Source organism: Leopardus geoffroyi, chromosome D2, assembly GCF_018350155.1.
Source record: "Leopardus geoffroyi isolate Oge1 chromosome D2, O.geoffroyi_Oge1_pat1.0, whole genome shotgun sequence".
Lineage (NCBI taxonomy): Eukaryota > Metazoa > Chordata > Mammalia > Carnivora > Felidae > Leopardus > Leopardus geoffroyi.
Genome location: NC_059334.1, coordinates 45209553 through 45233378, shown reverse-complemented (window position 1 = coordinate 45233378; position 23826 = coordinate 45209553). Strand labels below are relative to the sequence as shown.

Below are 23826 nucleotides of genomic sequence, written 5' to 3'. Positions count from 1 at the left end.
CGGTTGAGAGCGTGTCCTGAGCCGAAGTCGGATACTTACCTGACTGAGCCACCCAGGTGCCCCATGAAATAGCGAACATTTTTAATGGTTGGGCTAGTGATAGTGAAAAGTCTTCCTATTTTACTTTTTTGTTTAGGCTAGAAGAAATTTAACGGCTTAGGAATTTATCTAATTATTTGGTTATTTTTGTATGAAGACCCACAAATCATTGAGCAACATTGTACTAGGTCGTTTTATATCTTTTGCCAAAAATAGCTGTCTTTTTTTTTTTAATGTGACTTTTGTAGGTGCAAGCAGACATTCTTTGAAGGCCAGCATGATTCAGTATACTTAAGCTCTAGAAAAATGTTAAAGGTAGATAACTGTGTGTATATTTAAACTAGAATGCCCAATGTCAGTGTCCCTAGATACCCAGCAGTTATTTTAGAAAAGAATCGGTTTTGCCATTTACAGAAAATAAAACTGAAGCACATACATACTAACTTGGTTTCTGATTTTCTTCTAAAGTTGGGGTCGGCAGGCAGGAGGGTGAGAATGGCAAAATGAGACTTAATATCGTTAGGGATATTTTGTCAACTGAATGGTGCTTTTATTCCTGTATTCTTTTACCCTGCAAAATGCCACTCCCCAAATGTTCATAGGTTGTTTGGTAGATAATTTGAAATATTGGAAAGCTAGCTAGTTTTGATTACCATTTCAGAAAACTTGGATTTTACAGAGGATTTGCCTGGTGTGCCTGAAAGTGTGAAGAAGCCCCCAAATAAACAAGGAGATAAATCAAAAGAAAACACCAGAAAGATTTTTAGTGGTCCCAAACGGGTAAGTAAAGCATTATCAGTGATTTGTATTATTTATATATTTTTGGAGGACTCAGTTCTGGATTTTTTAATCTGAAAATTACTAACAAATTTTGGGTTCAAAGGATGTAAGTCAATTTTTAAAAAAATTGTAAGCATTTTTTTGAAGTGTGGTAAAATATACTTAGCATAATTTTTATTATATGTACAATTCAGTAACGTTAAATACATTCACAGTGTTTTGTAACCATCCCATTATCTATATCCAAAACATTTCATCATAGCAGAAACTCTACCCATTAAACAATAACTCCCCCTTTGTCCTCCCAGCCTGTGGTAAACACTATTCTACTTTTTGTCTGTATGAATTTGCCTATTCTAGTTATCTTGTATAAGTGGAATCTTACAATTGTTACCTATCTGTGTCTGGCTTATTTCACTAAGCATAATGTTGTTAGGGTCCATCCATATTGTAGCACATATCAGAATTTCAGTCCTTTTTTATGGTGGAAGAACTTTCCATTGTATGTATATACTACATTTGTTGTTGTTTTTCAAGGGTATTTTATTGAAGAGAAGACCAGACTCTGCCATCCACTGGTACAACTCCTCTATTATGTGATATAAATATATTGAAGGTTACTGTTTGTATTAGTTTAAGCCATAAACTGGCTGGCTTAAAACATGTTTATTCTGTCACAGTTCTGCATGCTAGAAATCCAAAATTAAGATGTTGGGAGGGTCTTGCTTTCTAAAAGACACTAAGGGGGTTATTTGTCCTTGCCTCTTCCAGCTTCTGGTGGCTCCAGGTGTTCTTGGCTTGTGCTGCATAACTCCATTGTCTGTCTCCGTCACATGGCCTTCTCCCTCTTTCCCTGTCTTCTTTCTCTTAGAGGAACATTTCGTATTTATCACATTTTGTTTATTCATCTGTTGGTGGACACTAGGGTTGTTTTCACCTTTTGGCCATTTTGAGTCCCTGCTTTCAATACTTTTGGATAAACAGGAGTAGAATTTTTGAGTGAGTAGGTGTGTGTTTAGCTCACTGTTTTATACCTTGACTAAACCACTTTACATTCCCACCAGCAGAGGGTTCCATTTCCTCCATGTCTTCACCAACACTTATTTTCTGGGTTGTGTTGTGTTGTTTCATTTTGTTTTGAAGTAGGCTTCACGCCCAGCGCAGAGCCCAGTGCGGGGCTTGAACTCACACCCTGAGATCAAGACCTGAGCTGAAATCAAGAGTCAGATGCCCAACCACCTGAGCCACCCATGTGCTCCCCCCTTTTTTCTGATAATAGCTATTTTTTCTTTCTTTCTTTTTTTTTTTTTATAATAGTTATTCTAATGGGTGAGAAATGGTATCTAATGGTTTGATTTGCATTTCCCTGACTAGTGATGTTGAGCATCTTTTTGTGGTACTGAGTGGTCATTTGTATATCTTTTTTGGAGAAATATCTTTTCAAGCCCTTTGTGCATGTTTGATTTTTTTTTTAATCTTACAAAATTGTTCATTAATATTTTTTAATGTTTTTATTTATTTTTGAGACAGAGACAGAGCATGAGCAGGGGAGGGGCAGAGAGAGGGGGAGACACAGAATCTGAAGCAGGCTCCAGGCTCTGAGCTGTCTGCACAGAGCCTGACGTGGGGCTCGAACTCACGGAGTGTGAGATAATGACCTGAGCTGAAGTCAGACGCTTAACCAACTGAGGCACCCAGGAGCCCCTGGGTTTAAATTTTTAAAATTTAAATCGAAATTAGTTAACATACAGTGCAGTAATAATTTCAGGAATAGAATTTAGTGATTCGTCACTTACATATAATAATACCCAGTGCTCATCCCAAGTATCCTCCTTAATGCCTCTCACCCCTGATTTTTTTCCTTAAATTTTTTTTTAATTAAAAAATTTTTTTAAGTTTATTCTGAGAGAGAGAGAGAGAAAGAGAAAGGGAGCATGTAGGGTAGGGGCAGAGAGAGAGAGGGAGAGAGACTTCCAAGCAGGCTCTGCGGTGACACATCAGAACTCACGAACCGTGAGATCATGACCTGAGCTGAAATCAAGAGTTGGGTGCTTAACTGACTGAGCCACCCAGATGCTCCTTTGTGCATGTTTGAATTGAGTTTTTTGTTGTTGTTGTTGTTAATAGTTCTTTATGTAGTCTAGATATTAATCTCAGATAAATAATTTGCACATAGATCCTTCATTCTGTGACTTGTCCCTTCATTCTCTTGATAGTGTGCTTTGATGCACAAGTTTTTAATTTCAGTAAAGTCCCAATTTGCTTTTTCTTTTGCTGCCAGAATGTCATTGCCAAATCAGATGCATGACTTTTCCTTTATGTTTTCTCCTAAGAATTTTATAGTTTTAGGTCTTTGATCCATTGTGAGTTAATTTTTGTATATGGTGTAAGTTAAGGGTCCAACTTCATTCTTTGGGTGTGGGGGGGTGTCCAACTTCATTCTTATGCATTATGTAAGTCATTTAATATGGTCCAGCATGGGTATTCAGAATAATTTGCTTGACTTTACCTGTACAATAAAAAATTCCTTATATAACTTGTTCTTTGTTTTGTTGTTGAAAGTTGCAAGTTGTCAACATCTTTTGCAGATTGAACTGCTTTTGAGCAGCTCAAGAATGAGTAGAGCCAAGTCTTAAGGCCTCATTTTATTTTTATTCTTTTACCTCTGTAAAGAGCTAATTGGGAATCTTTTCAAAGTAATTATGCTATACTTTTGTACCCCTTCATGTGACCAACCCCTCACCAGAAAAAAAAAAAGTGCTTGATGCTAATTTTTTTTAATTTTTTTTTGAACTCGAGTTATTTCTTTAATCTTTTTTAATGTTTATCTTTATTTTTGAGACATTAAGAGACAGAGCACGAGTCGGGGAGGGGCAGAGAGAGAGGGAGACACAGAATCGGAAACAGGCTCCAGGCTCTGAGCTCTTAGCACAGAGCCCGACGCGGGGCTCGAACTCACAGACTGTAAGATCATGACCTGAACCCAAGTCAGACGCTTAACCGACTGAGCCACCCAGGTGCCCCGGTGCTAATATCAATAAACTTAAAACTTCAGAGCTTTGCTCTGGGGCGAGAGCCCAGGGGCCAGGGCAGTGTGGAATATAGTCTGTATGGAATATATAGACTATGGTCATTAATGCTTAGGTGCTGCTTTTGGTTTGTATGAAATTGTGGATGGCATGTGTTAATTCCAGAGCAATAGTTATCAACTTCTTTGGTCTCAGGATTACTTTATAATCTTAAAAAATTTACTGAGAATCACAAAGAACTTTTTTTTTTTTTTTAATTTTTTTTTTTTTAACGTTTATTTATTCTTGAGACAGAGAGAGACAGAGCATGAACGGGGGAGGGGCAGAGAGAGAGGGAGACACAGAATCGGAAGCAGGCTCCAGGCTCTGAGCCATCAGCCCAGAGCCCGATGTGGAGCTCGAACTCAGACCGCGAGATCGTGACCCGGGCTGAAGTCGGATGCTCAACCGACTGAGCCACCCAGGTGCCCCAAGAACTTTTTTTTTTTTTTTTAAAGACCTTTTGATTATATGTGCAGATCAGTATCAAATTATAAGTGAAAACATTTCAAAAGTACATATTAATAATTCACTTAAAATGACAACCCATTACATGTTAGTATAACATTTTATGAAAATTACTTTCTCAAAGTAAGAAAAATAACATTGTTTTACATTTTTTTGCAAATCTTTTTTAAAGTTTGGCTTAATGAAAGACAGCTGGATTCTCATAGCCCCTGCATTCAATATATTTCATTAATGCTGTTTTGGTTGAAATATATGAAGAAAATCCAGCCTCACACAGATAAGTATTTTTAATAGCCTTTTCAGGTAATTGTGAATGTTGTTCTTCCATAAGATACCAAGACTCAACAAATAGGAGTTTCTTAAAGATTAGTTGCAGTTTAGAATTTAAAAGCATGCCAATGAACCTTTCATATTGTTACATTGAAATCTGTCGGTCTTTCACTTTTTTTTTTTTTTTTTCAACGTTTATTTATTTTTGGGACAGAGAGAGACAGAGCATGAACGGGGGAGGGGCAGAGAGAGAGGGAGACACAGAATCGGAAACAGGCTCCAGGCTCTGAGCCATCAGCCCAGAGCCCGACGCGGGGCTCGAACTCACGGACCGCGAGATCGTGACCTGGCTGAAGTCGGACGCTTAACCGACTGCGCCACCCAGGCGCCCCATCACTTTTTTTTTTTGTCTTCACTTTGAATGGAATTTTTACACGTACATACTTTGTAACATCATCCATTGGTCATTTGGAAAATACTGGTTACACTGATTTATGTGCAGATCTTTCAAATGGTGACACATCTCATTATATGGTATCAAAATCACAGTATCACTGCCAAAGTCATCAGAAGTCTTAAGTATTGGGGAGCTATCAGTTTCATAGTGGTAGGTAAAAGGTCTAAAATTTTAGTTGCTTAAAAGTTGAAATTTTTTCATTGGCAGAAAATACTTCAGGGTGAATGACAGTGATAGGTCCACTTTGTTCATATTTGAGAAAATGTGTGCCTAATACCAAGTCTGTATTACAGACCTGTAAGCATAGTTTGTCCATTAGTTTTTCAGATAGAGAATGGTGATCCAGAGGTGCCTGGGTGGCTCAGTTGGTTAAGTGTCCAACTCTTGATTTTGGCTCTGGTCATGATCTCAGGATTGTGAGATTGAGCCCATTATCGGGCTCAGCACTGAGTGTGGAGCCTGCTTGGCATTCTCTCTCTCCCTCACTTTATGCCCCTCCCCAACTCTAAAAAAGAATGGTTTTCCAGGCAAAATGTGAGTAGTTCATCTTGCAGCTTGAGCAGTTACATGTTCTTCTTCGACAAAACCACTGTACTTTGTATGTAGCAGAAGTGGTTTTTTTTTTCTTAAGTTTATTTTGAGAGAGAGAATGAGCAGGGGAGGGGCAGAGAGAGCGGGGGAGAGACAGAATCCCAAGTGGGCTCTGCACTGTCAGCGTGGAATGGGGCTCAAACTCACGAACCTGTGAGATTATGACCTGAACTGAAATCAGGAGTCGGTCACTTAACCAACTTAACCGACTGAGCCACCTGGGTGCCCCTGTATGCAGCAAGAGTGGTTTATGCATACTTTTTAAAAAAATTTTTTTTTTTTCAACGTTTATTTATTTTTGGGACAGAGAGAGACAGAGCATGAACGGGGGAGGGGCAGAGAGAGAGGGAGACACAGAATCGGAAGCAGGCTCCAGGCTCTGAGCCATCAGCCCAGAGCCTGACGCGGGGCTCGAACTCACGGACCGCGAGATCGTGACCTGGCTGAAGTCGGACGCTTAATCGACTGCGCCACCCAGGCGCCCCTGCATACTTTTTTTGTCGCACAGAATATTAGTGTATTTGATAGTTGTGATTTAATAAAATGAATAATTTTTACTCCTTCATCAGAGGCTTTTTCTTATATGAAACTGCATTTTATTTTTAAACTACGAAGTATCTGGCAGTAAAGAATATGACTGCTTACACAGTTTGGAGCCCCTATCTAGATTCATGCTAAGACTCCAACAGCTTTACCTGTTGTTTACTGTTGTTTTCGCACTGTCCTTATGAATGACTAGACAGTGAAAAAGGCAAATAACATCTTATTATTGTTATGAAAATGGTTGAGTTTCGTGGATGCCTAGCACATGTTTTGAGAACTGCTGACTTATAGCATTCTGCTTTATTTTCCTCCCTCTAGACTTTTTATTATGAAAAGTCAAAATATTTAGAAAATGTGAAAGCAGTATGATGAATACCCACATCCTCTATCTAGATTGATTCCCAGTTAATATCTTGACTCAGTTGCATATACATGATCTCCTCCCCTACCGTATATAAATGTATGTGTAACTTTTTTCTGTCTTATTTGAAAGTTGTGGAGTTATAGATGGCATACATTTTTAAAGAAAAAGGACAATCTCATATTCAACTGTGGTGATATGATTACAGTACTTAAAAAAATTAGCAATTCTTTGCATTGCCTGGGTGGCTCAGTCTTTTAAGCATCCGACTCTCGATTTCAGCTGAGATCCTGATACTGTGGTTTGTGAATTCAAGGCCTGCTCTGCACGCTGACTGTGCAGAGCCTGGTTGGGATTGTCTCTCCCTCTCTCTCTCTCTGCTTACACTTGCGTGTTCTCTCTCTAATGAACTTTTTAAAAATTAGAAATTCTTTGATATTATCTGATATCTAGCCTGTATTTCATTTTCTCCAGCTATCTCCTGATTGTCTTTTAGTTTTCTTTTTCCCTCAAACCATAATCTTTTAGGTGTTAATATTTCTTGAGTCTTAAACAGTCCCATCATCTTTTAAAAATTCTTGTGGCACTGATTTTATTTTAACGAATTCATGTTATTTTTCTTACAGAATGTTCCACATTCAGAATTTATATAATTTTTCCTCTGGTGATGTCTTTTAAGTCATTACTCCACTATATTAAAGTAGCATAGTTGCATAGATCACTGGAATTCTTAAGTTTGATTAGGTTTGGGTTAAACATTTTGACAAGAATAAGTCAAAGTGATAATTGTGTATGCTGCTTTACGTCAGAAGCTACATAACACCTGGTTATTCTACTCTTAATATTGTTTGACCACCAAATGAAGGTTGTGATCACCAGCTCTCCAATAAAGGCATATTTTTCCTTTTATAATTTAGTAATAATTTAGAAGTAAGCTTCTAGGTGCCACCTTGGCACCATGCGAATATCCTGTTCCCCATTATGTTTCACTTCATCATTTTAGCATCCACTGTTGCTTGCATCCTTTATTACACTGATAGTTGCAGAATGGTGAGATTTCTAATTGCCGTTTCTTCCGCATTTAAAAACTGGAATTCTATAAAGAATGTTCTTCCTCCTCTCCCTACTCCTTTGCTCTCATTCTCTTCTACCCTATAGGCTCAATACTTTTTTTAAATGTTTGTTTATTTTTGAGAGAGAGCGCGTGTGCATGCATGGTGGGGGAGGGCAGAGAGAGAGGGAGACTGAGGATCCAAAGTCGACTCTTCACTGAAAGCAGAGAGCCAGATGCAGGGCTTGAACTCACATTCTGCGAGATCGTGACCTGAGCCGAAGTTGGACGCTTAACTGATTGAACTGCCCACATGCCTCAAGACTCAGTAATTTAAAAAAAAAATTTTTTTTTTAACATTTATTTATTATTGAGAGACAGACTGTGAGCAGGGGAGGGCCAGAGAGAGAGGGAGACACAGAATCTGAAGCAGGCTCTAGGCTCTCAGCTGTCAGCACAGAGCCCGACGTGGGGCTTGAACTCATGAACTGCGAGATCATGACCTGAGCCGAAGTCGCCCTTAACCGACTGAGCCACTCAGGCGCCCCTCAATTTTTTAAAAGAATTTTATTTATTTTTTTAATTGTTTATTTGTTTTTGAGAGTGAGTGAGCAAGCAGGGGAGGGGCAGAGAGAGAGGAAGACAGAGGATCCAAAGTGGGCTCTGTGCTGACAGCAGAGAAGACTCAATAACTTTTACTTATTAAATGTATTTACAATAGATTTGGCCAGTGTGAACCATTTCAAGGTATCTCTTGTGTCCTTTTGCTATAACCCCATCATCTTTTTATTTTATTTTATTTTTACGATTTTATTTAATTTTTTTTTTTTTTAATTTTTTTTTTCAACGTTTATTTATTTTTGGGACAGAGAGAGACAGAGCATGAACGGGGGAGGGGCAGAGAGAGAGGGAGACACAGAATCGGAAACAGGCTCCAGGCTCTGAGCCATCAGCCCAGAGCCTGACGCGGGGCTCGAACTCCCGGACTGCGAGATCGTGACCTGGCTGAAGTCGGACGCTTAACCGACTGCGCCACCCAGGCGCCCCAATTTTTATTTTATTTTTAAAAGTAACCTCTACACCTAATGTGAGGCTCAGTCTCACAACCTCAGCATCAAGAGTCGCATGCTCCACTGACTGAGCCAGCCAGGAGTCCCAACCCCATCATCTTTGAGTACTTCCCTTGCTTTCTGCACAAGAGACGACTTGAGATTCATCTTGTTTTTTTGTTTTTTTTTTAAAGTTTATGTATTTATTTTGCGAGAGTGCCGGAGGGGCAGAGAGAGAGAGAATCCCAAGCATCTGCACTAGAGGCACAGAGCCCAACACAGGCCTCAAATTCCTGAATCATGAAATTATGACCTGAGCCAAAGCCATGAGTTGGACACTCAACTGACTAAGCCACCCAGGCGCCCCTGAGACTCCTCTTATATTTTACCTGTTTTAGTCACAGAATCATCCATTTATGCAAGGATCCTTGGTTCTTTTTGTATGGGTATAGTATTTAGAAACCCAGATCTGAATGCTGGCTGTATTTGTTTCTTATAGTTTCTTTTGTTGAATGGAGCTATGAAACATGTAGAAAAAATAAACTATGAGTTCGTGTTGATAGTTTTCATTTCAAATGTAAGATTATGAAAGTTTGTACTTAGTTTACGTGCTTTATTCTTACAGTATATGTTATTTTTAAAATGGCGATACTAGTATTATTATGAAAAATGAGTACATTGAGTGAAGTTTAAGATTTTTCCAGTTCTTGTGGTCTTTAGATTATTTCACTAAGGATGAAATCATAGTAATGTGTTCCCAAATTTTGAAGTAATTTTATCTTGTGTGCTTTTGTTAATTTGATATTCATTTGCAATCGTTTTTACTCATTTGTGTTCAGGTTTTTAACTTAGTTTTAATTTTAATATTGGAGTCATTTCTTTGCTACTAATGTGGCTTAGAAGGCAGCAGTGTATACGTACTTGACCCGATTATGAAGGAATCTGTCTGGCCTAAAGTAAATCGGGTCATATAACCTAGTAGGCTGAAGACCTATTTACTGTTGATGGATAGTATCTGAGAAAAATTCAGAAAGTGTTTGTTAATTTATAAAACCAAAAGAACTTATGAAATTGAACTCATTTGAAAAATGTAATATGGGTGAAGCACACCTAAAAACAATAGTCCTAAATAACATTTTATTCCCTGAAGAGGCTTAACTTCAGTAAGTGTTTTGATTTCCTTTTTTAACAGCCTACTGAAATATTTGCTGAAACCTTCTTTATTTTAAGTGGGATTGTGTCAGAATTTCTTCACATATATTAGTACTATTTAGGTGGAGCAGCAGTTTTCAAAAAGAAACTTTGATCATTACTGTACCTTAATAAAAATAATAAAAATGTTTTAGATCCCATGGAAGTTACGTACTCTTATGAAAATATCTAGGTAAAGGATTTAGAAGCTTACTTCAGGAAGAGAGCAACAAGAAGTTAAATGGTATAAAATAGCTCATAGGAAATAGGTCATCCATTTACCTTCAGGACACTAAAAGACTACTTCAGAGTTGTTAAAAAGGAGAGAGCCATTGAGAAACAGAAATAAGGGAAATTTTACCTATAGAGTTTTGATGAGTATAAAGGAATAGAGGAAATAAGTGGATCAAAATTTTAAGCATTTAGTTAAAACACATGTGTAAATTAATACAGTGGAAATGATAGGTGTTTTATATATAAAAATTAGGATTCATGTTATCTGTGCAAAAAAAAATAGATAAGCTCAATTCTCAAAGGAATTTTTATGTAGGTTACCCCAAATCTCCAGAGGAGAAGGAAGGGGGGGGGGCGGTAAGTAGCTGGGTGTAGAAAATGTTCTCAGCCGTTGTTCCCGTTTTCCAGTTCTCCATTATAATAGAAACACCTTCATGTAGCTGATAGGTCACTGGGAGTATCTGGGTCTTCTCTAATCTGATTAGATTTAAAGACGCTAATGACCTCATTTCCAAGTGAAGAGGTGGCTTGTGGTGGCAAGCCTTCCTACCTATTGGGCTTTTCTTAGGCTTGGTACTGTGGATGTTTTGGACTCAATAAATCTTACTTGTGGTGTTGGCCCTAGTAAATTGGAGGATATTTAGTAACTGGCCTCTATCCATTAGATGCTAGTAGAACCTGCTTCCCACTCCAACCCTTCTCCCCACTGCCCAACCCACCACCAGTTGTTTCAACCAAAAATGTCTGCAGATATTGCTAAATGTCTTGTGGGGATCAAAGTGGGCTTCCCTCCCATTGGAGTGTGTGTGTGTGTCTTGAGAATAAGTTGCAGACTTGATGCCCATTATTCCTAAATCCCTTAGTCTGTACTTTTAAAACACAAGAGCACTCTCCTCTGTAGCTACAGCATTCCCATCAAAACCAGGAAGTTGGTTTGACATTGATACTGTAATACAGTCTAAGTCACAGATCCCATTCAGATTTTACCAATTGCCTCAATAATGGCTTTATGGCAAAATAAATGCCCTGCATTTCTCCCAAAGAGCCCGTAATCCAGTCCAGAATCACATGTTGTGTTTTGTTGTGACAAGTCTCTAGTCTCCTTCAATCTGGAACATTTTTCTTTCTTGGTCTTTCTATGGCTTTGACATCTTTGAAGGGTTAAGATCAGTTATTTGTAGAATGACCCTCAATTTGTGTTGTGATTTAGGTTATATGTATTTGGTAGAAATACCACAGAAGAGATGTTCTGTTCTCATTGCATCATATCAGGTGGCACACAGGTGTGTTTGTACCATTACTATTGATATTAACTGATCCCTTGGTGTTGGTCAGGTTCCTCAGCTTTCCTCATTAAACTTTGATCCACTAGTTTTAGCACTCATTCTTGCCCAGATCAGTTTTTTACTGTGATGGTTGTTGAGTGATTTTTCCTAATTACATCATTCCTTCTACAGTTATTAGCAGTTGGCCTTTTCCTCTAAGGTAGATCTTTTCCTCACATCCATGTATGTAAGAATATGTGTATGTATATATTTATATATTCATTTCTTTATGTCAGTATGAACATGGATTCCTGTTTTATTTAATCATTTGTTACTGTTATTAAAAAAAAATTTTTTTTAACATTTTATTTATTTTTGAGACAGGAAGAGACAGAGCATGAACAGGGGAGGGTCAGAGAGAGGGAGACACAGAATCTGAAACAGGCTCCAGGCTCTGAGCTGTCAGCACAGAGCCCGACGCAGGGCTCGAACTCACGGACCACGAGATCATGACCTGAGCCAAAGTCGGCCACTTAACCGACTGAGCCACCCAGGCGCCCCTGTTACTGTTATTTAAATGATACTATCATTATTTCAACACTCAGATTGTTGTGGATTTGGCAGGTGGATGTTTCTTCAAACTGACTTGTGATGTGTCCAACTATTTTGCATTTCTTACTGACCTGCTGAGATGTTCAAAACTCATCATACACATTCCTAGCCCTGACATCACCCATTTATCTAAAGGCCCCTGTTTTGTTTCAGTGGAAAATGGTATTTAGAAATAAAAGTCTGGTCATTAGGTATGGTTGTTTCTTCTGTGTTGTCATTCTAGGCCGCCTTTGAGTTGACAGAGCTGGGAAGCATGTAAATATATGCATCTCTTTCTCTCTCTCTCTCTCCACATGTAAATATATGCATCTCTTCCTTCCTTTCTCTCTCTCTCTCTCTTTCTCTCTCTCTGTCTCTCTCTCTCTCACACACACACACACACACACACACACACACTTTGTATCTGTATTTAGAACCATGAGTTCACACTGATAACTCAAATTCGAGTGTAACACCATGTTTTATTCTAGCCTTTCCACATTTTACTTCACTTTGCTGACAGAAATCTGGTTTCCATTATTGTCAACATATTTATATGTTTTCTCAATCTTCATGTAGTAACCAGTTTCCTGACAACACAGGCCATCTCCTCAGCTTTAGTGCCACTAGTCAAGAGGAGGTCCCTCTTCCCTCTCCCCATCTGCTCATGTTAGAAAACATTAACTTTTTTTAATTTTAACATTTGTTTATTTTTGAGAGAGAGAGCATGAGCAGGGGAGGGGCAGAGAGAGAGGGAGACACAGAATCCGAAGCAAGCTCCACGCCCTTAGCTGTCAGCTTAGAGCTGGATGTGGGGCTCGAACTCACGAGCGGTGAGATCATGACCTGAGCCGAAGTCGGATGCTTAACTGACTGAGCCACCCAGGCACCCTGAAAACATTTATGTTTTAAGTATGCTGCTGTGATGATCTTTCCCAGCACTTAACCAGGGATACAGAGAAGTGTTGTTCACAGGATTGAGGGCTGGGTAGGGGAACACATGTGGCAGAATGAAGATGAGCAGGGTGAGGAAAACTTCTGGTAAGAGTATAGTTGAGGGGCAACCTGGGTGGCTCAGTTGGTTAAGCGTCTGACTCTCGATTTTGGCTCAGGTCGTCATCTCACGGTTGTGGTGCCCCGAGTAAGACTCTGTGCTGACAGTGTGGAGCCTGCTTGGGATTCTCCCTCCTTCTCTCTCTGTCTCTCAAAATAAATAAATAAAGGGCGCCTGGGTGGCTCCGTCAGTTAAGCATCCAACTTCGTCTCAGGTCATGATCTCACGTTCATGAGTTCAAGCCCCACGTCGGGCTCTGTGCTGACAGCTCAGAGCCTGGAACCTGCTTTGGATTCCATGTCTTTCTGTCTGTCCCTGCCCCGCTCACGCTCTGTCTCTTTCTCAAAAATAAACAGACATACATAAACAAACTTTACCAAAAAAAAAAAAAAGAATAGTTGAAATGATTACCCAGAAAAGTTGTCACTTGCTAGGGAGGGAAAAAATGAGAGTTTGAGGAATTAGGTTGGAATGTATCTGTATTTAAGTGCCTGTTTTTCTATATATGGTTTTATTGGTCATTTGTCAATTTTGATGCCTTTTTTTTGTTTTTAAAGTGCCATCCTGGGGCACCTGGGTGGCTCAGTTGGTTAAGTGTCAGACTTAGGCTCAGGTCATGATATCATGGTTTGTGTGTTTAAGCTCGGCATTGGGCTCTCTGCTGCCAGCATAGAGGCCACTTCATATTCTCTGTCTCCCTCTTTCTCTGCCCCTCCCATGCTTGTACTCTTTCTCTCTCTCTCTCTCTCTCAGAAATAAATAAACATTAAAAAAAAAATGTGCCATCCTATTTCTGATTGTTGGATATCGTTTTCCTGCATTCTGTTATTTGCAGTTGTCATATATGTGCTAATATACTTAATTTCTTTTGCTTTCCCTGCTTTTTGTTTGATTTCTAGCTTTCCATTCATTTGCTGCCTTTCTGCCCTCTTTTCTTTCTGCCCCATTATCTGTGTGATCATCCTAACTGATCTTCAGTGCTTGGAGGGTTATATTTTACCTGGGAGTTTGGCCATCTTATTTTGCTAGTAAAGACTGCTGCTGGGTCACTGATGAAACTAATTGTATTTGTCAGTCTCTGTTTCAGTTCTCAAATACCCAGTATCTTCATTTTTATCATTTTCCTATAGTTTAGTGTTGGGCCCATCTGGTAGCATCTTTTATCTGACTCTCAAAGGAACTTTGTGGACTTTATTTTTTTCTTCCTTTCTGTCATTCAGTATGATACTGAATAGTGGGCTTCTGAGTAATTGAATTAAAATTTGATTATCTGGGGCTCCTGGGTTGAGGCAGTTGAGCATCTGACTTTAGCTCAGGTCATGATCTCATGGTTCATGGGTTTGAGCCCCATATTGGGCTCTCTGCTGTCAGTGAGGAGCCCACTTCAGATCCTCTTGCCCGCCCCCCCCCCCCCCCCGTGCTCTCTCACTTTCTTTCAAAAATAAACATTAAAAAAAAATAAAATAAAATTTGATTATCAGTGTAAATTGTGGCTATATATTATACTTGTTAAGATTACATAAAGCTGCAGTTTTAAAGTTAAGTGTAACTTTATAATTTTATAAGCCCATTTTTTTGTTTCATAAAATGAATTTATATAGGTTGTCAACTCTTACAACAGAAGAGATTTTTAAAGGACAAGTAGTTCCACCTCCCACCCAAGAGCAGATGTTCCTTCACAGTATCCTCCTTCAGCAGTTAAAATTCACTCTCATGAAGTAGCTTATTTTTCTATCAAATTGTTTTACCCGTGATTACCTTTGTTCTGTGCCTGGGGATTCACTGATCATCCTGGGATCCAGTCATCAAGGTGGTAGTGTGAAATTTACTATATTCTCGTGGACTAGAAACCTGAGATATAAATGGGTGTGGTGCCTGGAAAAAAAAAAAAAGAGACTCTAGCCATCAGCTTGCTAATGGGGGTACTGGCCAAAGTGTACAAGTAAAAAGCCACAACTACCCATTTATAGCTCCTAGGTGGCTGATCCAAAGAGTTGTTGAAGCTGAGCATGTTCTGGCTGATCCAGGGTGTGAAAGAAGATCAGTTTTAGTTGGCTTTTCTTTGTGATTGTTTTTATTATTAAACATATAATACTTGCTTTCACTGTGTTAGGTGCTGAGGATACAAAAAAGAATAAGTCTGTAAAAGGCTGTCTGAGGTAGAATGTTTTTCTCTCTATGAGAACTTTTGGTTAGTCTTAATATTTCATCATTGTGTTTGTTTAAAAGCAGAAGCAACTGTCACCTTTTTATATAGGTAGAATTTAGCTTAAATAGTAAATCAGATACTTAAATTGTTGATCTGATTTACATAAAGACTTAGGAAAATACAAATTATTTTCTTGATTAATTCTTGTGGTTTTTTTTCTTGTAATATTTTAATCTGGAAGGATTTTAATAAAGAATAAAAGTACTATTAATCTTTTCATTTTCTATAGTTCAAGTGCCTTTAAAGTTTGAAAGTTCAGAATATTTTTCTGTAACTTATTTCCCGGAAAATGAAGTTTGAAATGAAAAAATAATAGCTGTAGGTTATCAAGAACCTGATAGCTTTGACATACATTTGACACTTAGCCAAAGAGTGTGTACATGTGTATTAGGGTGCTTATTTTTTGGAATTTGTCTTTCCAGTTTGTAATATATTTTATTTAGAGTTCATCGGATTCAGACATCCAGAAAACTCTTAGCTAGACTTTATTTTCTTGATGCTCTGATGACTTCATGCTAATGGTGATCACAAGTTAACAAAAGATGTGTAATTTTTTGAGGATGGTGACCATATTTTTTTACCTTCACATTCTCAGTGTCTGAGCTACAGAACGAGTTCATAAATGTTTATTGCTGGGATTCATGGAAGTATCTTTCAGCAAGGAATATTTAGTACTAAATATATATATATATGTGTGTATATATATATATATATATGTATTTATTATTTCAAGATTGGTAAGCCTATCAGATTTGGAAAAATTTCAGCCAATATCCTTCAAATACTTTTTTCTTTATCCCCCTTTCAGAACTTGAGTTACACTAGTCCTACCTCAGTCAGCCAAAAATCAGCTGCTAAAACCTGTAGTCTGACAGAATGTTACTGACTTATGGCAATAAAGCATACTGCACACCAGAAGAATGATGGAGCATCTTACCAAAGAATAGTTTTTGTAGAATTTGGGGGGAATTGGGGAGTTTGGGTGAAACTTAAATGAAATGGTGTCTGAGAGGCTTACAGCAAAGTGGTGCTGTTTGTGAAAAGATCAATTTGAGGTTTGGGCTGCAAAGTGGACCCAGGGGTCCAGTTTACTTGGAAATTATGAAGTTAAAGTAATTGTGGGATGTTGTGTCCAGAAACTCTTTATTTAAAGCTGTGCGTCTCTTCAAAGTAACTTAGATCCTCCAAGCTAGAATGGGATATTTTCACCTTTTTCTTTTTTTTTAATGAATCAAAAATCTGTATTACTGTATTTTTAATTACCTGTATAGCTAACAATACAGTGTTCTATTAGTTCCCAGTAGTATAGGGATTCAGCAGTTCTGAACATTACTCAGTGCTCATTGTGATAAGTGTATCATTAATCCCCATCACCTATTTCACACATCCCCACCCACCCACCTCCGCATTGGTAGCCATCAGTTCTCTGTAGTTAAGAGTCTGTCTGTTTTCTGTTGTATTTTTGATTGTTTCTGCTATTGCATTTTGATGTTCTGTAGTGTGTAGCAGGTGTTAATCCCAACCATTACAATTTTCATCTCTGAAAGTTTAGATCTGTTTTGTATTTTTATTGTCTACTTCACATATTCAGTATTTTCTTTATCTTAAATATCTGGAATACAGTTATAATTATTTTTTAATGTTCTTGTCTACTGATTCTATCATCTGTATTGTTTCTGGGTTTGTTTCTGTGGATTGATTTTTTGTATTGTGGGTCGTATTTTCCTACTTCTTTGCATGCCTGATAATCTTTGATTGAATCCTACTCATTTAGGCTTTTACTTTGTTGGGCATTGGATATTTCCTTATATGATTTGACTTATTCTGAGATACATTTAAGTTATGTTTCATCCTTACAAGGCATTTAAATTTTAGATGGGTGAGCAGCTTTTAGGGTTCACCCTCCCCCCCCCCCCAAAAAAAAATATATCACCTGATTCCCCTGAATTACAAGGCTTTTCACTGTGGCTAGTGGGGACATGAACTTGCCCCAGCTCTGAGAAAGAACAGCCTAGGAATTGTTTCCTTGCTTTTCTGAGGGAAGTTCTTTCCCTTAAGTATTTTCTTCACATATTTGCTCATCATTACTCAGCTACATATTCGGTGGGGCCCCTTTGTATATCCAGAGTTCTTTGAACAGCTCTCTTCTCTGGTACTGTGCTGTACAAACTAGCCACCTTCATCTCCCTGGGCTCCTGGTTCCATCTCCATAAGAGAGACTGCTACTGGTTGGACTGTGAATTCTTCCTTCCTGTGTCACTCCCTGGGAACTCAGGCAATTATAGGGCTTACCTTATATATTTGCCTTCTTAGGGATCATTGTGCTATATGCTATTTGATGTCCGTTGTCTGAAAACTGTTTCATAGATTTTGTTCAGTTTGTTATTTTCATGTGGCAAAGTGAATTTGGTCCCTGTTACAACATTGTGTCCAGAAATGTAAACTCTAGATTCATGTATGTGTTATTATGATAGTCATTATGTTCTATATCCTTGAAGTCTAAAAAATAAGGTTTTTTTCTCTTCATGAAGACTTAATAAAAGAATTGGGGCACCTGGTGGCTCAGTCAGTTAAGCATTTCTCTCTCTCTCTCTTTAACTTTTTTTAAATGCTTATTTATTTTAGAGAAAGAGAGAGCCAGAGTGGGAGTGGGGGAGGGGCAGAGAGAGAGGCAGGCATAGAATCTGAAGCAGGCTCCAGGCTCTGAGCTGTCAGCACAGAGCCCAGTGTCGGGCTCGAACCCACAAACCATGAGATCGTGACCCGAGCTGAAGCCTGACACTTAACTGACTGAGCCACCCAGGTTCCCCAAGCATCTGACTCTTGGTTCAGCTCAGGTCAAGATTCCATGGTTCCTGGGATCGAGCCTTGCATCAGGCTCCAGGTTCCAGAGCCTGCTTGGGATTCTCTCTCGCTCTCTCGCTCTCTCAAAATAAGCATCAAAAAAAAAAAAAATAAATAAATAAGGATTACCTCCAAAACTAATGGTCCATTCTTGTTTCTGTCTCTTGTTTTTTCTGTTTTAGCCTTTTAATTTGACTTGATTTGAAATTTTATATTAAATTGAAATACAGTTGTATCTATTTATGCTTAATTATGATTTATATGTTGCCTATATAAAAAACATTGGAGAAAATATACAGATAGAAGTTTGGTAGGACCAGGTTGAAAATAAATGAGGAAATTATATTAAGAAACAGTAAGGAATAGAATGAGGTAAAGACAAAATTCAAGCCTTTTGTCTGGATAGATTTCCTAGGGCCTACCACAAATACAACTTCAAGCTTAGAAGCCGGGGCAGAGATGGTTGTTAGTGGCCCCTTTACTTTTTAGGAAGGACTATTAAAAATAGAAAACCCTTACCACCCTTGGGCCAAGTATGGGTTATATTTTGATTTTTTTCTGTATCTCAACCAAGTAAGGTATTGCTATTAAACTTTCATTTGTTGGGGCACTTGGCTGGCTCAGTCGGAAGAGCATGAGACTCTCGATCTTGGGGTCATGAATTTGAGCCCCACATTGGGTGTAGAAATTATTGGAAAAAAAAAATAAGCCTAAAAAAACTTTCATTTGTTATTGGTAGGTTACTTAATTAACAGTATTTAATTTCAGCTTATTAGTGAAGGATATCTTTATCCCTTCCCACTTGTAAGATTGCCTGTTCTAAGGTTGTATTCATTTTTTTATTACTCTTTGACTTCCTACTTTCTTTAATTTATCTGCATTTGATATAATTGCTTCATGGAAATTAAAATATTAACTGATACAATGGTAAAAGATTTCTACCTTGTTTTATTTTTAAAGTTAAAAATTTCTTTTAATTTAGTAAGAGAGAGAGAGAGAGAGAGCATGGGCAGGAGAGGGGCAGAGAGGGAGAGAGAACCCCACACAGGCTCCATGCTGTCAGTGTGAGATCATGACCTGAGCTGAAAATGAAGAGTTGGGCGCTTAACCAGCTTAACCAGGTGCTCTAATTTCTACTTTCTCTATTTTACAGGTTTTCTAAGTTTATTTATTTTGAGAGAGAGAGAGAGTGCATGTTAGTGGAGGCATGTGTGTGAGCAAGCAGGATCTGGGGAGGGGCAGAGAGAGAGGGAGAGAGAGAGAATCCCAGCATTCATATTGCAGTCGGTGCAGAGCCTGATGAAGGGCTCAAACTCAAGAAGCACGACATCATGACCTGAGCTGAAATCAAGAGTTGACAATCAACCAGCTGAGCTACTCAGGTGTCCCTAAGAGAACTTACATTTTTTTTAATTTGGAAAATAATTTAAATTAAAAATTTTTATTTGGAAATACTTCCCCTCCCCTTTTTTTAATGTGTTTATTTTTGAGAGAAAGAGATAGAATGTGAGTGGAGAAGGGGCAGAGATAGAGGGAGACACAGAATCTGAAGCAGGTTTCAGGCTCTGAGCTGTTAGCACAGAGCCTGATGTGGGGCTCGAACCCACGAACTGCAAGATCATGCCCTGAGTGGAAGTCAGATGCTTAACAGACTGAGCCACCCACGTGCCCCAGAAATATTTTCAAAAATACAGAAGAGTTGGAAAAATAAAATAGTACAAAGAACACTCCTTATCCTGACTAACTTAACATGTATTTTTTTCATTTGTTCTTTGTGTATATTTGTCTGTATACATCCATATACTTGCATACTTTTTTTTTTTTTTTTTTTTTTTTGGATATTTAGGTCACATATATCCTGGCCTTTTACCCTTAAATACAGTGTGCATTTCCTACTCAGTGCTAGGTCCACATCATAGTACTCAAACTAGTAAATTTAACATTGTTCCAATATTTTTACCTAAACTGTTGTTTCAATTTAGTTAGTTGACACAATAACGTCCTTTGTAGCATTTTCTTCTCTTCTGGTACAGGATCCAGTCTAGGGTGAGGTATTTCATTTAGCTGTTAAATCTCTTTAGTCTCTTCTAAAACTGGAGTATTTCCATAATCTTTATCTTTTATGACTCTGACACACCTGATCCCTTAAAGAAAAGGTATCTCATTTTGGTTTAGTCTCAAGCTTTATCTTGATTGGATTCAGGTTATTCATTCTAGATCCAGATACTACATAAGTGATGGTGTATTCTTTTCAGTGTATCACATCTGGAGGACGTTCATTATGATCACCCACACAAGGGGTTGTCTATTCCTCTACTGTGTATAACTATTTTTTTTTCCCTTGAAACTAAAAAGCAGTCTTTGAGGAGATACTTTAAGACTATTCAAATACCCTATCTTTCATTAGACTATACTCTTAGATTTAGTATACATGATGATTCTTTGATGATCCAGTGTTTATTACTATGCTGGTTACAAAATAATCCCCATCTTTCACACTCCCTCCACATTCTTCAGCACTCTGCATGAGCCCATCTCCCTTTTTTTTTCTTTTATCAGTATAGACTTATGAATCTCTCTCTCTCTTTTAATGGTTTATAATTCATTACTTATTTTGGAGCTAAATTTGTCCTCTTTTGGCCTCTTAAAGCTGACTCTTTTGTGCCTGTAACATACCATCTTCTGTATGAGCACTTCTGTACTTTTTTGGCAGAACACAATATTCCAGGTTCATCTTGTACCTCTGCTCTAGCCCTGGAATCAGTTTCATTCTCTAATGAGTCCCTCTTCCCTATGGGCAGTGGTATTAGAGACTAGGATCTGGGTACTAGATGTGCTCATTGCTTCTTGGCCCTTTTAGCAGATGACAGTAGAAAACATGCATGTATATGTTCACCTGCATACATGTTTCTGCATATGCATATATCTGTTCTAAAAATCATGAATGCATACTATCTCCAATATTAATCTATCCCCATAGGGTTCTTTCTTGCCTTCTCTCTTAACCTTGACTCCCAGCAACATCAACACATTGACTCAATGCACCTACAATACAATATCTACACTACACCTAAAATAGAGAATTGCTTTGTCCATGTATTACAATAAGTCTAATGTACTCAGGATTTTTTTTTTATTTTAATTTTTGCAGTCCTGTATTTGCCCCACCCAATGCTGCTACCCACTGAGGGTATTAAGTGAAATAGTATGTTTGTAAGTTGCTTTGATTAGTTCTGTCTGCCTGCCTCTTAGTCTGTCTTTCTGTTTTTTCTTCAGTGTATTTGGTATTCATTTGAATTATGAATACGTTTTTTTTTTTTTTTTCTGGCTTGCTTCCAGCTTTAGTTTTTTTTTTCCCCTTCCATTCTTATTGATTTGTTTTTTGAATATTTACAGTGGTAACATGCTTCCAAAAGTCACAAATACACAAAAAGGTAAGTTCAGTTAAGAGTCACGTCATTGAGATATGTTTCAGCTCATCACCTACCTTGTGTAGAGAACCAACTTCATTATTTTCTACTTTATCCTTTCTGTGTTTCCTATCTTATTCATTATTTAAAAGAAGGCTTCATGCCCAATATGGGGCTTGAACTCACAACCCCGAGATCAAGAGTTGCATGCTCTACCTACTGAGCCAGCCAGGCACCCCTGTGTTTCCTTTTTAAAAAATAAGCACAAATTATCTCATTTTTCTTCCTTCTTATATAAAAGGTAGCATCTTTATGTGCTCTTTTGTGCTTTTTTAAATTTAATAACTCTTGGAAATCACTCTGGGTTTATCCTCAGAGTATATATAGTTCTAATTTTTTTTATGTTGGGTTTAGATTGCATTTTTTCCTGTTTTTTTTTTTTTGTTTGTTTGTCCATTCTCTTACATGTTTACATCTCTTATTTATTTATTTTTTAACGTTTGTTTATTTTTGAGATAGAGAGTGAATGTGTGAGCAGGGGAGGGGCAGGGAAAGAGGAAGACAGAATCCCAAGCAAGCTCTGCACTGTTAATGCAGAGCCTGATGTGGGGTTGAACCCATGAGCTGTGAGATCATTACCTGAGCTGAAATCAAGAGTCAGACAGTTAACCAACTGAGCCACCCAGGCAGCAGGCGCCCCTGTTTACATCTGTTAAATTGTAGTTACACATGTATAGGTAATGTAGATACACAAATACAGTGTTGGTAAAATTTTGTATATTCAGTACATCACTATAATTACTTGGTCCTAATTTCAGCTGAAGATTTTTCAGGTGTTTTAGGATTTAGCTTTGCTTACTATAAAAGACACCCCAAATAAATTTTTAAGTAGGTAGCTTACTTTTCTCGGTCCTTGGCTGTTTACCTCTGGACTATTTTCCAGTTGCTGTATTGTCAGAGTCGAGTTTCCTCTGTGATAGTGTTCTGTCATCTCTATACTATTAAAGCATATAGAAGGAATGGGAAGGTGTGAGCAGTGATCCATTCCTAGACCAGGACCCACAAGGTGTACTGTACTTCTGTTCACTCATCATTGACTTGGACTTAGTCATGTGCCACACAAGCAGCAAGAGAGGTTGGAAAATCAGGACAAGCATGTGTGCAGCTACCTATTCTTTTTTTTTTTTTTTAAGACAGTTTTAAATGTGTATTTATTTTTGAGAGAGTGAGCGCATGCATGCTTGAGCAGGGGAGGGGCAGAGAGAGAGTGGGACAGAGGATCCAAAGTGGACTCTGCTGCCAGCAGTGAGCCCAATACAGGGCTCAAACTCACAGTGAGATCATGACCTGAGCCAAAAGTTGGACACTTAACTGACTGAGCCACCCAGGTGTTCCTCTAACTACATATTGTGAAAGAAAAAGAAGAGGAAATGAATGTTTTCTAGCCATAGGTGTCTCAGGATATTTATGGCTTCTTTTTTCATATTTCTAAATTTGGTAATCCTCAGCTTAATACAACTTGTCCATTATATACTTAATGACATTTTTAGTTATAAAACATGATGCCCCTAATTCAGCTGATAATTTTATCATGGCTCATTGTAGTATTTTTTATAGTTGTTGAATTGTAGGCTAAGTTGTAATAGTTTTCATAAAGTGCCAAGGATTGAATTTATGCTTTGTTATCTGGATATTTTGCAGTTTATGCACAAATTATGATATTTTAAATTCTAACATGACAATAGCCTACCTTTTTTTTAACTTTTTTTTTCTTTTACATTTTAAAATTTATTTTTGAGAGAGAGGGAGAGAGAGAGGGAGAGAGAGACAGGGCACAAGTGAGGGAGGCCAGAGAGAGAGGGAGACACAGAATCCAAAGTAGGCTCCAGGCTCTGAGCTGTCAGCACAGAGCCTGACCTGGGGCCCAGACTCACAAGCCGCAAGATCATGACCTGAGCCGACGTCAGATGCTTAACCCACTGAGCCACCCAGGCACCCCTACAACAGCCTCTTTTTAAAAAGATTTTGTTGTTGTTATTATTATTATTATTATTAATTATTATTATTATTTTAATGTTTATTTTTGAGAGCGAGCACACAAGCAGGGGAGGGGCAGGGAGAGAGGGAGACAGGATCCAAAGTGGGCTCTGTGCTGACAGCAGAGTCCGATGAGGGGCTCAAACTTCATGAACCCTGAGATCCTGACCTGAGCTGAAGTGGATGCTTAACTGATTGAGCCACCGAAGTGTCCCCCCTGCCCCCACCTGTTTTTTAGTTTAGAGGGAGAGGGGGAGAGAGGGAGGGAGGGAGGGAGAATCCTAAGCAGGTTCCACGTTCAGTGCAGAGTCTGA

At 38.3% G+C, this 23826-nt stretch overlaps 1 protein-coding gene across 2 annotated transcripts in view; it reads left to right on the top strand.

Moving 5' to 3' along the window:
- The window catches only part of WAPL (WAPL cohesin release factor), a 95311-nt gene that overhangs the window by 32447 nt on the left and 39038 nt on the right, over positions 1-23826 (top strand). The window contains exon 4 of one of the 2 annotated variants that reach the window (XM_045437905.1): positions 719-819. In XM_045437905.1, coding sequence (XP_045293861.1) covers positions 719-819 — 101 coding nt within the window. Of the gene's footprint in view, positions 1-700; positions 820-23826 lie in introns of both variants that reach the window. The other variant, XM_045437904.1, reaches the window with a different exon arrangement.